The sequence below is a fragment of the Mauremys mutica genome, chromosome 7 (assembly GCF_020497125.1).
Source record: "Mauremys mutica isolate MM-2020 ecotype Southern chromosome 7, ASM2049712v1, whole genome shotgun sequence".
NCBI classification, from domain to species: Eukaryota; Metazoa; Chordata; order Testudines; family Geoemydidae; genus Mauremys; species Mauremys mutica.
The window spans coordinates 104,834,604-104,853,265 of record NC_059078.1 but is presented as its reverse complement, the minus strand read 5'-3'; the positions used below and the strand labels follow the sequence as shown (position 1 = coordinate 104,853,265).

Here is an 18,662-nt window from a genome sequence, read left to right as displayed (position 1 = left end):
TTTCATTGCAGCTTCTGCAAGTGTCTTAGAAGAACAATAGCTGTTAAAACAAACTAAATCTGAAACTAGCTATTGGTTTTCTTACTGTAAAATAATCCTTGGGTGAAAAGTTAAAACTGTGCAAACAGAGGGGGAAAATGTTCTAATGCATTCATTTATGTTCTAATGCATTCATTTATGCAATATTGTAACAGGATGAAAACTAAAAGCAATTTGATGATTGTAAATTAAAACTAAAATAATGGAAGTTATTTTATTTGTCATCTCCTTAGCATTAAGGATGTACTGTATATTGAAGGTCACAGACAGTCCTTACATTTTATAATGTCTAGAATTCTGAACAGTAGCTTGGGGGTCTCTACTATAAAATGCAGTCAGCCAGGATAATACCAAGTCCACTGGCTCTAGGGCTTCTTTTCCAGTGTGTCCCAGCTGAAGTTTGAAATTAACTAGCGATACAAGAGCTTTGTAAAATAGGTAGAGTCAGTTATTTCTTCCCTATTTAATTTGACTTTGTGCTAATTTATATTCTGCCAATTTAATGGAAAACCATATTATATGAGTTAACAGGATAATTGTACTTGAAGCAAATTAAAAATATAGAAAAATCAAAGCCTTAAATCCCTTTTTATAGTGATCAATTATTTGAAGCACTCTAATAATCATGTATTTAAATACAGTAATATAGAACACAATAACAGGACTGAATATCTGGACTGTTTTAATTTAAAATAGAAAAGTTGCTGTTCATGCCATAGTTTGTGTAAGAGTTCTTAATGATTTTTACCTTGGCTATTTAAGGCATCCTTATGAATAGTGTATTGCTGCTGCTTTTTTCAGATTCATTCACCAGACAAGTGTTATGGACCCTGTTGAGAGATGTGAAATTTGGAGAGGCAGTTTCTTACAAGCAATTAGCAGACCTGGCAGGCAACAGCAAAGCAGCAAGAGCAGTGGGAGGAGCAATGAGAAGCAATCCTGTAAGTTCACGTCAACTTTCAAATAAAGTTGATGGAAGATGGTGGGTTTAGACGGAAAGCTTTGTGGGCTAAATGTCATTAGATTAAATTTATCTGCTATGAAAACTACTCTACCATGAGTAATAAGGTCAGTAAGTGTTTTTAATCAGCATGAATGCATAAACCAGTTTAATATGATTTATTCCTCACCATTTATGGTGTTAGTAGGTTTGAAAAGAAGCATTGCACTTGTTTTAATTTAATTTGTCAACCTATAGACATTTTGTTATTCTTAAACTTTTTTTATACTCTTGGGAATGGGGAATCCTTTGTCACTTAACAGTGACACTTTCTCAAAGGATGTGAATGGCTTTTAACTGAATTATAAACTAGCTCATCCCTCTGGGCCTGAAAATAGTTCTGGCAATGTGAGAGGAGCAAATAGATTCTTCATTCATAAAGGCACAAGTAGGACTCAGATTCCCAGCAGCTCAGGTTCTGGGTTGTCTGGGCTGGCCAAGTTCTCTCCCCACTTCAGAGGCTGAGCCAGAACTTCAACTGGTGTAAATGGCATAGCTCCATTAAACTCAGTGGAGTTATCAAATGTACATGAGTTGAGGGTCTGGACCTCTGGTTTTGTAAAGCCATTGGTGAGCCCTCTAACAGTTGCCTCATATACTTTCAGCATACCAAATTGGCTCAGGTTTGGCTGGGATCCATTAGTGTGACCTATCTATTAAACGAGGTTATGTAGGTCCTGGCACATGGGTTAGGTCATTGGATATCAGCATGTGGACAAAAAAGGAAGAGGGAGTTTGGCTTCTCAACTCTACTGTATTTGGGCTTTGGGATATTTGTCCCTTCCCTGAGATTAGACCAATAGATTCTGGATGCATATCTCAGTATGACGTTGGTTGCAACTTTGGTGCACCAGCTGATGCCAGGTCTGCAGGCCATAGTGAGCCCTTGGTATCATCTGTGGAATCCACACTCTTTGGGCCAATAGGACAACATTGGTTTCACCATTCATTGTTACACAAGTACAGAAAGGGGAAGGCCAGGAACAGTAAAGGGGATGTTAGTGCCTATTCATCTTTCAACAGGTGCCCCAGCTACCTGCTTACAAGGACATTTTATTTATTAACATTCTATTAATAACATTGTGGCTTTTTCAGCCATTCTTGAGCATGTTTCTCCTCATTACCAAATGCCCTCAGAATGTGTATCTTTCCATACTTTACTATGTCTTTATTTCTCTGGCATCATATCTGCTGTAATCTTTGACCTTCCATGTTATTTTTATATTCAGTTTCCTCAGGTTTTTCTTTAATAAGGTACATAAGAGACTACAACATGTGGTAGGAAAGTGAATACAAAAATTTGTATTCACAAGTGGAGGTGACTTTACATACACAAATCATAAAGTTTTGCTTTTCACAGTGCCACATACACTGTGCATATTTATCCTAATTTATAAAGGAAATCTAGCATAACTGACCCACATACTGGGACTTGTAGTTTTAAGAACAGCATGCAGATTTAAATAGAAAATAACAGAGACATGTCAAAAAGAAAATCCTTTTGGAATACGATAAAATTATACATGTTCTTGTGCAGAATGTATATGGGACTTCTAACTAGAGATATAGGAGATATGCAATAATGAAAGACTTTGTGTTGAAAAAGACAGGAGCATCATTACAGTATAATAATATTGATATTTTATATTAGCAACTTTTCATTGTGAAATGTTGGTATGGTATTGTATTAGTATATGCCTTTCCCTAATGCAGTGTAATAATCTGTAATTGTTATGTTAAAATGTGGTGGTATATCAAGAACGGAAAATACTGTAGTTGCAGCATGGGATGGATCCCATTTTTAAAAATTGCCATAGCTTTGCTTTATATTTTCAGAACTATTTTCATCCTTGCTCACAGGAGAAAAAGCAGGAATTTTCACACCACAACCTGCTGTTACCTCTACTTTGGATGCTGCTGCTCCACTGCAGCCTGAGGGCAAAGCTGGGTACATTTCTAGGCAATAGCAATTACATATCCTTTTGCACAAAACTACATTGTTATTCTTTGAGAACTGTTTCCTGTAGGTTTGCATTGTATTGCCTTGTCTTAATGTACACCATATTGTATTGGAAAGCAATCTATCATATTAAAATGAGTTGTATTGTCAAGTACAGCACAGCGTATTGACAAAACATGGTATCAGACTGTGTTTGTAGATTGTTTCATATGAAAGTCTCATATACACTTACAAAATTCTTAATATACTTTTTGTATTGCATTTGCAAACTTCACAAACACAGCAGACATAATATATTTGACTATACATTAGCTAATTGTTTAAAAAAAATTTCAATGAGGGAGTTTCAATGAGGTTTTAAATCTAACTAAACACAGTTCATCCATTTTGACATAGTATTAAATATTTTGGTGAAATTGCAGGTTGAGTCCTTATAAGCACTACTGCATTACAACTGCTACATGAATAATATACATGTCTTTGTTATGATGGAAATGCCCCTTTTGAGTAATCATCACCCTTGTATAATGTGTCAAAAATGCATAAATCAGTTGCTTTTACAGCATTCGGAAGAGCTAATTGTTGTTATTGTTTGTCCACCAATGTGTCCTGTGTTTAAGGATATGCCTGAAAAGAAAGTGTGCAATTTCAAAAGCCATTGTGAGTAAACAGATTTTTGTACATAACATAATGGTTTAAAGTTTAGTGAGTACAGACTATAATCCTTAATGTACCAGCTATGCAAAATACTTACCACGATATATGACATCAGCACTTGTTGGCACATATTATTTGGTTATTAACAGTTGACTGGTACTAGTAACAGTATTCAGAAACATGTATTGTTTTGAAACCTGTCTGATGAATCTATTCTTACACTATTAATCTCCATAAATGTGCCTGTCCAAATATGACCAAAGTCACTAAAATTGTAAAACACGATTTCCTGAGAGTTGTCAATTGTATTATCACTAGAAACAAGTGTTTAAAAAACAAAACTATATGTAAAAACCTATCATGACTGAAATCAAAAGTAATAATAAAAAAATGTATGCCTTATATTTTCCACCACCCAGCAAAATACTTCTCTCTTCTACAAATCATGTCTGGTTGGTGCTTAATTTCTGTAGTATACATTGTACAAGTTTCCTTTGTAGTTAGGTTGCTTCACATAATTCATACAATGACCTTCAACTTTATGAGAAGGTGGAAAAGGTGCCGGCAGCAGCTGAGAGACGCAACATCTTTGCTTCAAATTATGCCAAGGACATGGCAGGGATGGCTCACCTTTTGCAAGAAAAACTTCAAATAGTTTACTGCAGTTTAGATTGATTGTGAGGTCTGTGGTCCTCAAAGGGAACCCATAAAGTTCAATTAAAAATCTCATTAGAATACTATAGGAGGATCAAAAAGAAATCACAGAGACTCATGGGAGATACGGAATGTTGGGCTGATTAGTCCAAGGCCATCATAAATGACTATTCTATGACTTAAATAAGATGTCTTCAGTGGTCTGTTAACAGCAGCAATAACTGTATAAAGTCTCTTTATATTCTTTCTGCTTATGTTATTGTTCAGGCTAAAACCTAACTAAGTGTATAACTTGACACTAATATCGATCTAACGTAAGTCAAGAATATTATTCAACCAACATTTTTGAAACATTCAAGATTGAATAGAGTAATTGTGCATTTAAGAGAAGATCGTGAAGTATGGATTTGAAATGTTGCAAATGCATAAAACTAGTTGTGCATTAATTCCTTAGGTGGCTGGCAATAAACTTGAACACATGCTGGTTCATATTATAGTATTTGTTTCTATCAGGGAATAGGGGAGAAAAAGCAATGGGACATGAGAACACTGAAAGATTATTTTTAGCTAAGTGTGATTTTTGTTGTATGTTATAACTTGATATTTCAGCTGTTTCCATTATGGCCTCACTGATCTATTTTTGACAGTTTGGCAGCTTTCTATAAGTATTCAGTCCATCAACCAGTATAGTAGGATGGTCAGTTTTCTATTGCGTCAAATTGAAAACTCTTAACAAGCAGAGCACCACGGTTGAACACCGTTCTGTTTCATCCTCAGACAGAATTTGCTAAATGCAGTTCAGAGGCAATCAATACATTGTGCAGAGAGTTTTTTCCCCACCTTTTTCTAAACAAACGCATTATTGAGGAGTTAGTTTATTCACAGATTGCCATGAGCGTTAATGACCACCCGAGTCTTGTTCTGCCAGTCACCTAGATGGCTGTTGATAAAGATTTAGCATCATGTTCTAAGTGTCAGGCCTGTCAGTAGTGCTGAACCATTTGACCAGAAGAAAAAACGCACAGGGAGCTATTGATTACAGCTTCTCAGTGTCACTTGTTCACCAGGATTTAGGTATTGATGAGGCTGCGAGTGAAAACAAGCTCTTTCCCTTGTGGGCCTCTACCCAGAAGAACAAAAGCAAAGTTGGAGAAAATATTCAGCTGGAACCTGAATCAGAGGGATTCCATTATTGATTGAAAGGCCCCTTCATGTTATTTTTGTTGGAGACAAATCTATGGGTTTGGAAGTTTTATAGCATTTGAGATGGGGTCTGTGTAAGTGATGGATTCATGTATTGGATGAATTAGATTTCACAGCATGAAGATTTCAATGGAGCTGTAATGTTATGAACTGCTTGGTTATTGATAAAAATTACATTACATGTAGCTGAGGTTTTAAAGCAGAGGATTGGGATAGTATTCCTTTCCAAATGTCCTTAGGGCTCTTGTAAATTTTAGCAGGTTTAATTATTTTAGTAGTCTGAAAATTGTCACCACAATTAAACCAAACTGAAGTGATATTCAATGTTTTTAAATTACCGGGTGATTGTAATGCATTTTCTTTAATTATTTCCAGTGCTGCATAGAATGATGCATACACACACAGTACATAACAAACTAATCATATACACATCATACATTATGACAAAAATGGCATAAATTACCTAATTTCTGCAACCATGGACAAAATATTATTTATTTTGCACCTTTGATCTCATCACTTGCACTTTGCCTGTTAATTTGGGCCAGTACTACTTCTGGTTCCCAGCAGCGGTAATCTTTTAAATAAAAAGAACCTGGCATCAAAACACTTTCCCACCCTATCCTCCTAACTCAAGCACCACCCCAAAAGAGAGGGATCAGATTAAAAGCAGGAATCAAGTTAAACTTGCTATAATCTGATTTGGATTAGTGCCAAGGTTCTAATTCCTTGCACCCCTCAGAGATAGGAACAGAAGGTGCATCCCACTGGAGATGTGACATGCCCGGATTTCCTCTTATATATAAAGCATCTGGGTGAGATCTGCATGGTACAAGAGCATGTTAGTCGTGGGCCATCAGGGATCCGGTTTCTGCTCTATAGAATGATCTGTGCCAGCCCCAGGGTGAATTACAGCAGCCTATGGACTGCTTTAACTTGTGCCAGCTGGCTGTGGTCCCCAAAGGATCATACTCCGGCTGAGAATTGGTGGCATGTCCTTTTCCACCTGAATACACACTCTGCTTCAGGAGGAAGTTGGCATAGGAGTGGACTTTACACCAGCAGAGCAGTGTGCCTCTCCCCCATTCTCTGAGGGAATTCTCAGCTGGCCACCTACAGACAGTCTCACTATTTCATACCACCTGAGTAGCACAAAAGAGCTGGATCAGGAGGAGTGTGTCTGGCCCTTTAGGTTTGCAAGGTATATGACAGCATCAGAACACCCTGATTTATGGAAAAGCTAATTTAAATATATTTGCATTTTTTACAAGTTATTATTGCTGTTTATACTGCCACTCCAAGACCTGTAGGTAGTAACTAATATAGATTTTATGGCTAGAAAGATATCAAGAAGAATATAAATAATTTTAAAAATAACTTCATTAAAGTGTGACGTAAACAGAACACATGATGGTGTAGTGGTGTATAAAAATTTTATTGATGCTCATTGGAAATGTCCTGCATAATTCACTTGTGACGTTGCCAGTTGTGAATAAGATCAGTCAGATTTTTATACCACCATGTACTACATATGGTCTACATCTAAGTTTTTAAAAATAATTTAACAACCTATATAATATCCATTACTCTATCTCCTTTCCATCATCAGCTTTTTTTAATCTATTTGCCTTCCATTTCTGTTCAAGGGCTTGATCCTGCAAAGTGCTGAATGTTGAGGGCAATTAGCACCCTGCAGCTTTGAGATCCAAGTTCATATTCTTACCTCTAGAGTACTTAAATAAGCATAGTTTGAGCCTTATAAAGGAAAAACTGCAAAGTGGAATAGAAAATGAATCAGTGTAATGTTTTGCATCTATTCATACAGATTAAGAAAGCTGTACCAAATAATCTTGAATCTAAAATGTTCAGCATCTTGAAGGATGCACTTTTTAGTACCTCATTTCCTTTCACAGTTGCATCACTGCATTTGAAATACTATCCTGTTACCAAAACAAATGTTGTAAGATTAAAGATGATGTGCTGAATTTTTTATGATGTGCATTTCAAGAATGATATATAAACACCAGTAATAAAAAAAACATTGCATTTATGTACTTCTCTACATTATCAGTATGTTATGTAATTTTTCATGTACATTTTTGAAAACCCTTGACATTCTGCTATGAATGATATAAAGCAAAAGGTATAAAACAGTTTCTCAAATTGTTTAGGGTGCAAATTAAATGTATGCTGGTATAGGTTTTAAATATACAAAATCAGTCTCAGATTGACTTACTGTTAAATAATTATTATCATAATAATCTTACCTAGTACTTCTCATGAGAAGTTCTCAAATATCTTTACCCAAAAAAGTATCATTTTATATATGGGAAACTGAGGTACAAAGAGGTGAAGTGACTTCTCCAAAGTCACTGAGCAGGCCAGTGGCAGAATTGGGAGTAGAATCCAGGTTTCCTGAGTCCCAATCTAGTGCTCTATCCACTTGCCGACACTGCCTTCCCTAGTTGTTAAAGTGGTAGCAAAGGGATACCTGGCAAATGTTTCATTTTCTAAAACTGAAACTCTGTTCTCTTTATGTATTTTAGCTATTTGTAATGCACCCATTGCTATAGCACTTAGATCCTATACAAAACCGTCAGTATTATCCTTACTCTATGAATATTATTTTTTCCTCTTGGAAAGTTATTTTCAGCATAACCAAATATTCATAGTTCAGTACCTATTTTTGGTTGTTACCGTGCTACTGAATGCTCATGAGCTTCTGTATGCAAACCTTTCCTTTGAGCTTTTGAGAAACACTGATAAATTATATATCGTATACAGGACCTGAAAATATGATCTTCCTTTTCTTCCGTGTCTACACAGATGCATTGCTTTGCAGGACCAGGATCTATGTGAGCCCTTTGTTTTCGACACTATGGTCCAGATCCTGCCCTGGTTTAGAACAGTTTGCAGTGCTTTCACTGTGCAAAGATATCCTAAAGTTGTAGACACTGGAAGACTCTTCTTCTGCAGGGGGAATTCTAAGGTGACCTAGAGGTATCATAACAGATGCTGTGTCCATCACTTCCCAACACTGACACAAAGGGCGTGGACCAGCAATCCCTGGAGAGGGGTGGGGTTATTTGGTAGCAAACACAGATTGCTTTAGTCTTCTGGCTGCTCTAGTTTATGCTAGGGACCAGACCAGCACATAGATGGCCCCTGGATTGGGGACTATAAGGATCATTTTAAAATTGCCTTTGTCTCCCCCTCTCTTCCACTATGCTGAGTGCTCCTTATTAGCAACTCAGAATCTTGGAGGGGTCTCACATGCATGCACATTTTCTTCCCTGACATGATCGATAACTCTGAAGACTTCAATAGGGTTGCATGAGATCTAGCTGAGGGCAAAATCTGCCCCCTTTGCTCTCACTTTCCTCCTCCTCCTCCTCCTCACCAACTCATAAACCACTTCAAAGATATCTTCATGTATGTGTATCATTTATGCATAAATTATGTATCTCTACTCAAAAAAACCCACAGGATATACTTGTGTTTAAAATGGACATGCTTCTCCATCCTCACATAGTCTCCTCTTCACTGCCAAGGAGTATGCAATCCTAAGAAAGGGACAGAGTCAGCTGAAAAACATGCTTTACCATCTTCCAAAATGCAGATTTTGGCAATAGCAGGGTATGTAATTTAGGGCCGCCCAATGAGAGTCGTTAACAAATCTGCTAACAAGTTATATGGGGTTTCTGGGCCCATTTACTCTGTTGTTTAATTTGAAAAGTTGTTACCATGAGAACCAGATTCTTTTTGTGCTGACTCTGGGATACAGAACACCTGTTAAACCCTCTTATATCAGCAGTCAGGATTCTCATATAAGAAGTGCAGTTTTATTCGGAACTGGACAAGACAGTGACCGCTAACAACAGAAGGCATATGCGACTGGTATCTACAGAAATCTCAGCAACATGACAATAATTTTTTGCACTCTTAACGTACTGTAAATTTGTGCTTCACCTATATGTTTCAGCAGAAGAACATCACATCACTTACAATTAATTTTTTAAAGAGGAACTGGATTCCTTTGATTACATTTGTCTGAATTCTTCTTACATGTTTTTAAGACCGTGATTCTTGTGAAAGGGAAGCCCTCTCTTCTTCACGGTATGTTTCACTCTGGCAAAGGAGGACCATCTCTTGAGTCAGGATGGTAGTTCAGTCTCTATGGCTCAGTCATCCCTTTTCCTCTTGACACTGTCAAGTGTGTTATTTGTGACAGCAACATTTGTGAACTGTTCACTGGGAACTTGCCTGAAACCACCAACTCATTTCATGTAGGCCACTGAAATGCTATCTGATTGCGAGGACTTTTGGCGGCTAACAGTCTAAGCTTTATTTTGGCCACTGGCCTGTGAATGAGACTTCATAACCCATTATCTATCACTGAGCTGTCCAGTTGTGTGTTTGAGTCTGTGGTGTTGAAGTGGAGGGAGGGCAGAGCACTGGCATTTTTCTCAGAGAACATGCAATATGTTTTACATGGCTTTTACTTGTTCTTTGGGAGGAGACCTTTGCCTCCTCTTTAAGAACCTAACAATCTCTCCATGTCCCCCTCTTTTTAATCCCTTATCTCTGTATGTTTATTTTTCCTGCTCAGAACTGGCTTAGTTTCCTCCTCCGAGCCCACCAGTGTCACTACTTTCCTGCCCAGAGGGATCAGTACTGAGTGATAAACACTCCTTTCCTACAAGGTCTGAGTGTATTGTGTCCACTGCATTCCCAGCCTGCATCCTTCCACTGAGCCAGAAATCAGTCCTGGACTTGGCAACTGACATTCCCATGTACCAATACAGCAAATGGCCACTGTACCAGCCCATAACTTAATATTTGAATCCAGGTCACCAATAATTTAATGGCATATTAGTAGCCATCCTAACCCCTCTGTCCTTGGTGGGCCTACCCATGTCCGGTTTCTTTGCGCACTTACTGGTGAATGGTAAAAGTGACTGCTGTTGTAGGCTATTCTCCTGGGCTAGAGGCTGTATTCCGAGATCTGCTGCTCCCATAGTCTGCTATAAGAGCTAGGGGACAGGGCGAGCAGATAGCATGCACCACAGACAAATCAGAGATGTTTGTGGAGCCTGACTCTGTGCCAGCACTTGCTCCTGCACGGTGCCCTGGCCTCACTGGCACCCAGCCAGGGCCCTCTAGGGTGGGATTTACATTTCTGACCAGAGAACCACAAGAACTTCAATTCATAATAATCTCAAGAAAAGACAGACAAATGATTCAGAAACCTTATTTTTGTATGTGAATGTATTTTGCAGGTTCCTATTATAATACCATGCCACAGAGTGATTTGCAGCAGTGGACAGACTGGCAACTACGGAGGAGGAATTCATCTGAAAGAGTGGCTTTTGTCACATGAGAAGCTTCAGAAAGAAAAGTTAGCATATTGATGCAGTTCAGCCACAGCTGTTATACAGCCAAAACACATAACCAAAGATACTTGGCTTATAACAAGCTTTCAGAACTCACAGTAGAATTCCGGAAAATGGTAAATATTTGAGTGACATATAAATATAATACAACATCCGAAGTGAAATGTGTGGTGGCACTACTATATTAAAAAAGCTGGATGTGTCCTAGGGGACGCAGCTTGTATGCCCTTTCTTGTTTTTACATTTTACAGCAGAATGAGTACAGCGGACTGTGCCTGTTGTGCATGTATTTTGTTCCCATCTCCAGTCCTGTTTTGTTCTATTTTTAATGTCCATTAAAGCAAGGATAAGGGAGTGGGAGGGGCATGGCAAATGTTAGGTGCAACTGCACCTCTAAGGAAGCATCTGGCTCACAGAGGGGACAGCCGGCAGTCTGAAGCCTTTGCGTGTTTCTGAGAGCAAAATGAAATGCAAAAGCTTCAGCACACACCTCCCTGTTCCTGCCTAGCTTTGTATTTGTCCAGATTGAAAAGCTTGTACCTCTGCCAGGATTGGTGCCCAAGATTCTCCTGGTTTTCTTTGATGTTTGAACTGTTGAAATGATGTTTTACGTAAACAGTTGTTAATTAAACACACTGAGAATCATTCAAAAGGAAATGGCTATTGAATTGCCTGTTCACAGCTTTTCTTTTCAAATTGCTTGAGATGCTTAAAAGATATGAATAAAAATTATTGTCTTTATTAACATTGCAGTAAGTAGACAGAAAAGTAGATGCTGGTAAATTATTTTATGCCAAATAAAGAGCTTTTTTTAAATTAAGCAGTTACGTTACCATGGTTTTCTCAAAAAATTTAAATTGTTATATTTTTTGATAAGTACTATTGTGATTATTATTTTATTTAGCTTTCATGTGCATTATACAATACTCTGAGTAGTTAGGGGAAAGCTTTTTTTTCCATATAGGTTATCCATAGAAAATGTAGGCAGTGAAAGGATATTGAAGCTAAAATTTCTGATTACTTAAAAAGGATTCCATGAAAGTAAAATATTACAAACTACCAAGAGCTGAAATTTTCAGTCTGGGAGTCATAAATTATAACATGGAAATACTGATTTTATGGGTTTTTTTCATATTCTTGTAGGTGTCTCTTTAGAAAGCTCATTGCTAACAAAGAAATTACTGTATTATATTACAATGTATTACTTTGTTAATGCAGTATTATTGATATCTTACCTTTTTAATAAAGTTGTTATGCATGTACATGTTTCTGTGTGTATGTGTGTAAATAAAATGCAGTACATGATATATGGAGAAAATAAACTATACCCAACTGTACAATATAAGGCTGTATTTTTATCAAGGGTTTCTGGTGGCAATATAAACCAAGAAAGCAAAGCTCAAGTGGTTTGTACATGTCACCAGAACCCTGAGATAAAAATATAGCCTTATAATATGTACAGTTTGGGTGTATTTTATCTTTTATAATATGTGGATACCAACAAGCGAACACAATGCTTTGTGTAAACTTTAAACTTTTTCAAATATTACATCACTTGCTGCTTATCTGTAGATATTTACATTTGTTTTGCCATAAATTTGTCCTTTTTCTGAAATAGTAAATGTGAATGTCATGAAGACACTATCATTGAGTACAGTACCTGTAAATCATTTAAAGTGTAGAGGAACAGATTTTTAGCAAAACCTCAACCCAGTCTCCAGTTTTGTACTTTAACTTCCATGGACAAATATTTTCAGGTACAATTTTTGTCCACAACCTTTTGTAGGTTCAATTTATATCATTAGACTGTCTTAACTACTTGATTGTACTCGGGTACTTAAACACCTTAATGGCATCAACTGGACCCACTGTTATTTGAGCCCACTAGTTTGTGATAATAAAACTGAAAACCAGGGAAGTGTTAAAATTTACATTGTCTATCATAACATATCAAGAACTAAAATTCATAATTTCATACTGTTAAACATAAGGCTATAAAAAAGAAACTATATTTGGTATACAAGTTGTTTGCCTACATGTGTATAAGAATACAATTATAAAATAACTATATTTGATCCTGAGACCTTATTCTGATTTTTCCCTTTTGTGAAAAAAATTTACTTATATAGAAGATAAGTGAAAATTAGGTTGAAAAATATTGCAGGGATATAGCAGCATGCCATTAGGTTCAGCTGTACAGGAAGGAGCTTTAGAATGATGATAGAAATTCACTTATAATAAGCATACAGTTTTGTTGTCTGAGCAGCATACATTTATGAGCTTGCATACTGATGTTTATTTTTGTGTTGTAGGCCAAGCTACATATTCTTTGTCTACATGTTTTCCAACAGAGGGCACTATAGCTTAGAAGAATTAGATGCATGTGTTTTACAATGTGTTTAGACCCTCATTCACCACTTTTTTTCCTACTGTTTAAGAATGAATTTGAAAATGAACAGCAGAGTTGAAATCTCTGAGCTGCCCTATTTGCAATGCTTCAGACAGTCTGCCTCAGGAATTAGCTGTCTAGTGTTATTACAGTCCTGCATTCTGCATCGCATGTATGTATTGTGAAAGGTGCTGTAGTTAGATAGTAAGATGAAGAATGGCCTTTCTTTGCCAGTGATTTCAGAGATTGCTAATGATGCCCAAACTTCAGACTGGTATGACCACTAATGAAGGGCACTATGACACTAGAACCTCTAGGGGTTCTGTTTTAAGGAGGGGAATCCACATTGCTGCTTAGGTATACTGTTAGCATTCTTCTTCTTTGTGGTAATAATGCTGATTTCCTTGTATGATGTCTTGATTCTGTGCAGTACTCTGGGAAGATGATCCTCTATGATGAAATACTTAGAACACAAATGAGCTATTGAGAATTTTCACACATTGAAACTACCCATCAAGAAGTTGCATTAGGGCTCTTCCATATAAGCGACAAAACATATGTTGTGTTGCATACCAGTGTTTCTGAATTATCAGAAGCAACTTTAAAAATAATTTTATCAGAAAAAAACAAAAACAAGGAAGACTGGGGTTTGGTTTTGGCCTGCCTTTGTTGTGTCACAGCAGTACAAAACCAGTTTTCTGTTTTCTGTCTCTGAGGGTTTTCTCTGCCTTGTCATAACAGTCTTGATATATGCCCTGAAGTTTCCACTAAAGAAGGCAACGGCATGGTTCAAACTGGCATTGTTTTGTACAGCTCTGAGTACTGCTATGAGAAGCCAGTAGAAATTAACATAAAAAGCAATCATTTGGAGTAGCCTAAAGCCTATTCTGGCTGGAGGTCATAGCATAGTTTATGAAAATATAGAACTAAAGAAAAAGTATTTTAAAAAAATCCAAATAAAAAAAAAACTAGAAACAAGAAAGCTATGTTCTTTTTACTTGGAATTGGGTTCCACTGACCTATCAAGTTTCCTCCCATTCAGCCTTGCAGTGCTTTGAACTGCTGACATTGAGACACTGTGCAGCCAGGCACGACAGCTGGCTCTGCAGCATCTAATACCAACACATGCTGTTTTAGCCCATTTCCAGAGACTAAGATAATGAAAGATTCAAAAATAATATTTGTTTTGGCGGAACTACATTTATAATGAAATAGATGCCCTTGACCATGGGAGAAACTGAATTTTGCAATGGGTCATTCTTTTCCTCCCTTTTTTTCCCTCTATCGAAAATATCATCTACAGTAAACCTAAACCCAACAGAAATATTTTAGAAGAAATATGTTGTGCTTCCTGCATCAGATATACAATAAAATTGCATCTATGCTAGTTCTGTTTTATGCCCAAATGAAAAATGCAGATTACATCCTATGTATCAGTACCAAATGGTAAAGGGCCTCAGGCTTAAAGATTGTTACAGATCACTTTCATGCAAGCACACTTTTTGAAGTAATGAGCTCATACTATAAGCATCTTAAACAGTAAACCAATTCATTGTAGTTATAAGGACATTTTTAGATCTATGTCCAAATTCTGTTCTCCCTGTTCATGCAAGCAGTCCCATGGGAATTAGCAAAACTTCTTCTCTTGGTCAGATGAGCAGGATTTGGCCTATAAAGTGTCTATTTAATTCTTCTTCAATAATTGCCAGGTACCAGATTATACTATGTTCACTTCCATATTCTTTAATTGGTACTTGATGTTAATTTTACAACATATCTATTTAATAATGAACTGTGGACATGCCAGATGAACAATATTTTTGTCCGTATGATCAGATGATAAGTTATAAACATACTAAAAACTGAATAGCAACATCAAACTTCTGTTATTTATAAATATTACCAAACATTTATCCTTTATCATATTTCACAATGTTTTACCAAATATAGAATTTGATAATCCTGACAATTTGGATGTGATGCACACTATAGATACATTTTGTATTAAGTTGTATATTCTGTATTTATTTCTGAGTGTGCTCATTGTGAAAGGTGGTATTCCTTTTTAAAAAATGCTGTATAAGAATAAAATCTATAAAAAGAGATTGCTTAAAAACTTAAAGCCCGCTAATCCAATAGGAGTCCTGTAAGATTTATGTACTATCTCAAAAGTAATTGCTCAGTAACAATCTTATAGGAATGTAAAAATCCTAGAAGAATTGCATTTCCAGATTTAATTGTAATTCCTAGTATATTTTTATAGAAATTGAATAGAACTGTATTTTAAAAGCTTCTCTTTAATACTCTTTTCCCCTTGTTCAGTCACTGTAGATCTTTTACTGTTTTCTTTTCTGTTTTATTGTGACTTGCTTTGAAAACAGTGGAAAATATTACTGACAGTTGCTATTAAAGTGGGCAGGATATTTCAGTTACATTAATGTGCAAATCGGTCATACCAGGTTTATAGCTCGTCAAAGGACTGTGTGCTATTTCTGTTTCAAATAACATACATAGTGTATGAGTAATAAATATGCTTAATACAGGATGTGAAAAAGTAGGAGTTTTTTTCCAATTTTCTCCCACAGATTTTTCCGGAAGGCCTACCATAATAAAAACTTCCTCCATCTCATATTCTTAATAGTTTTAATGTTTTGTGGTTCTTCATACTAATGCATTTTGTTCACATTTTTCTTTTCATTGTACACTATTCTTCAGCAAGGGAGAACATTTTATTACACTGAGAGGTTTTAGGGTATAAAATAGTTTACCTTTAAAAATCTTGATCTTGCTTATTGGTGGGTGGGTATTTTTTGTTTCCGTTAGTTGTTTCCCCCTCCTTCCCCCTCTTCCCCCCTATTTAGTGGGCTTTTGATTAAAAAGTTGGTGTTTAAGAAGCTGAAGTTAACAACAGTTTTATTCTTTATCAGTTGTGGAAACATGAAGGTTTAAAATGAGCTCTCTACAGAATGCTGATCCAGAACAGTCTCTGGTCTGTGTGAAGTAATGTGTAGGTGGCAGTTAAAAGCTGAGGCCAGAGACTGGAGAAACTGCAGGTACTGATGTGTCTTTAAGTGACTAAGGGAAGTAGTCCAAAGTCTTCTGGACCAAGTGGCACCAGCTGCAGACAGATGGGGAATGTCTGGGCTCCATCACCCTCAAGTCTGCTCAGACAAGGATCTATATATTAGGGTGGGAGAGTGGATAAGAAAGTAAGAAATGGTAGCTGTGTGGTAAGGTGAAAATTGACGTGAGCACAGTGTACTTGACAGTGCCTTTGATTGATGAAAGGATATTGTTAACAAGCCTTTAAAGTTTCTCATTAATGTTTTTTCATTGAAAAAAGCCACAAGAAAAAAATTCCACATGGACAGTAATTAAGATCGATCCCATACAGTATGTTTAGTTATCAATTTTTAAAACATCTTTAAGGACTTTATTTAGTTATTTTAAACAGTGCTTTTTATTTGTTGCAGTGAACAGACCTTGAGTGCTACAAAATTGTGTTGTGAACACTGCAAAAACTAATAATAATAAAAAAATACCAAAGCCCATTTAGTTGTGTTTTTAAAGGCTTTGCATAAGTAATTTTTAATTGGAAATACAGAAAACCAGACAACAGTAGGCCAGATTCACTGGAACTCTTGTCTGCTGTGAGTCATCAGAGCAGCACAAAGGAGCCAGAACGTAGCAGTGAATCTGGTCCAGTATCTATAATGTGTAAAGTATGTTGCTTGAACTATGACACTATCCTTTACTTTGTGAAATTATCACTGTTGTTTTGTGTTTCCCAGGAAGTACAGTGAGGTAATGAAAGTAGTTGGGAGTTGTACGTCCTTTTCTCACTGATGAGGGATCAATCCACTATCCTAAATTTGATGGGAGTTCAATCCATGGGAGCACTTGGTCTCTGCATGAGACTTGGCCATATCTCAGACAAACACAAATTGAAGTTAGAGTGGCTGAAAAGGCCAATATTTAATTAAAATAACCATAACATTAACTCCAAAAGTGATGTATTTATAATCATTGAAAAGTGGAAGGCCCTTCATCACCTGCATTCACCCTGTTTTGTTACTTGTCTAATAAAAAGTAGTCTTGTAATAATAATAATTTTCACTTTCCAATGAGTACCAAGACTACTTCATTCAAAATATAAAATCAATTGAAAATTGGCCATTTCAGTAGTTCTTCAACTCCAGTTTGTGCTTGTTCTCCTTGGAGAGTGCCCTCAGCTCCTGTACGTTATCATTAAGAGTGAACTACTAAATTTAAGGGGGAAGGGAAATTGTGGTTGGCCAAGGAGATAGAGGGAAGGGAACAAAAATGTTTTTTTTTTAAATCCAGATGAATTAGATTTTTTTAAATTTGAGTCAATCTGGCTGGAAAAAGTACCATTGTGCTTACAATGTGTGATGTTTTGAAACAGTGTTGTTTTCATTTAGTTGGTTTTGCTGTGGCTACTGAGCTAATGGATAGTTTGAAACCTAAAACTAAGACCTTAAATCCATATTTACGTACTTAGGATAGATTTTCAAAAGTGTTGAGCTTTTGAAAATATGGCCACTTAGGTGTCTGTCTATAGATTTTTAAAAAAAAGAATGCTGGACTATTCTTTTTTGGAAGATGATAGGCAACTAAAAGTCTTGCTAAATACTACAAAAAATCTGAAATACAATAAAATCACCCTCCATAATGTCCAAATGAGTCAAATACTATAATCTCTTTAGAATGAGGTAACGGTAAACAACGTTAGATTACAAGGACATCTAATATTTACTAATAGCTCAAACATTATTTCTTATGATGTTGCTCCCAAAGTGTCTGCATCTTAGTTATAGTTAGTTGTAAAGTATGTAGGATTATTTGGAATGAAAAGCAATATGTACTGTAATCTACTGTTAAAATAATATTTGGTGTTAGAGCTTCTATTCTGCAGGTAAGATAAGACCATCAACCTCTTTTTTAATAATATAATACCTGACCAAACAGCACTTAAATGCACGCTTCCAGAAATGACATCTCTTGCACTAATTCACTGGACCAGTTATACTTTGGCTTAGTATATTTCATAACATCTTCCTAAATCAGTGGTAGAAACTAGCTGATCCTAGCAGTATTAGAGGAGCTGGACAAGAGTCGTGAGCTTGTTTGCTGCTGAGCAAATGCCAGGGACTATCTTGCATGAGGAGAGAGCAAGCTGAGAAATTTGAGCAAGTGAAGTAGAGAAGAGGTGATCTGACACACACCACACTCTCAGGAAAATATTGGAGATCAAGTCCCAAATGCTGACTTTGTTTGCCCCGGCCAAAGTCTGGAGTAACTCCATTGAATTTGCTAGCGATTCTTTGGATTTACACTGGGTTAAAT

At 36.5% G+C, this 18,662-nt stretch overlaps 1 protein-coding gene across 2 annotated transcripts in view; it reads left to right on the top strand.

Annotated features, from left to right (window-relative positions):
- Positions 1 to 12,170, top strand: part of MGMT (O-6-methylguanine-DNA methyltransferase) — a 319,861-nt gene extending 307,691 nt beyond the window's left edge. Inside the window, exons 4-5 of one of the 2 annotated variants that reach the window (XM_045024081.1) lie at positions 841 to 980; positions 10,793 to 12,170. In XM_045024081.1, coding sequence (XP_044880016.1) covers positions 841 to 980; positions 10,793 to 10,924 — 272 coding nt within the window. In that variant the 3' untranslated portion in view covers positions 10,925 to 12,170. Of the gene's footprint in view, positions 1 to 840; positions 981 to 2,875; positions 4,321 to 10,792 lie in introns of those variants that run through there. The other variant, XM_045024080.1, reaches the window with a different exon arrangement.
- The last annotated feature ends 6,492 nt before the right edge of the window (positions 12,171 to 18,662 follow it).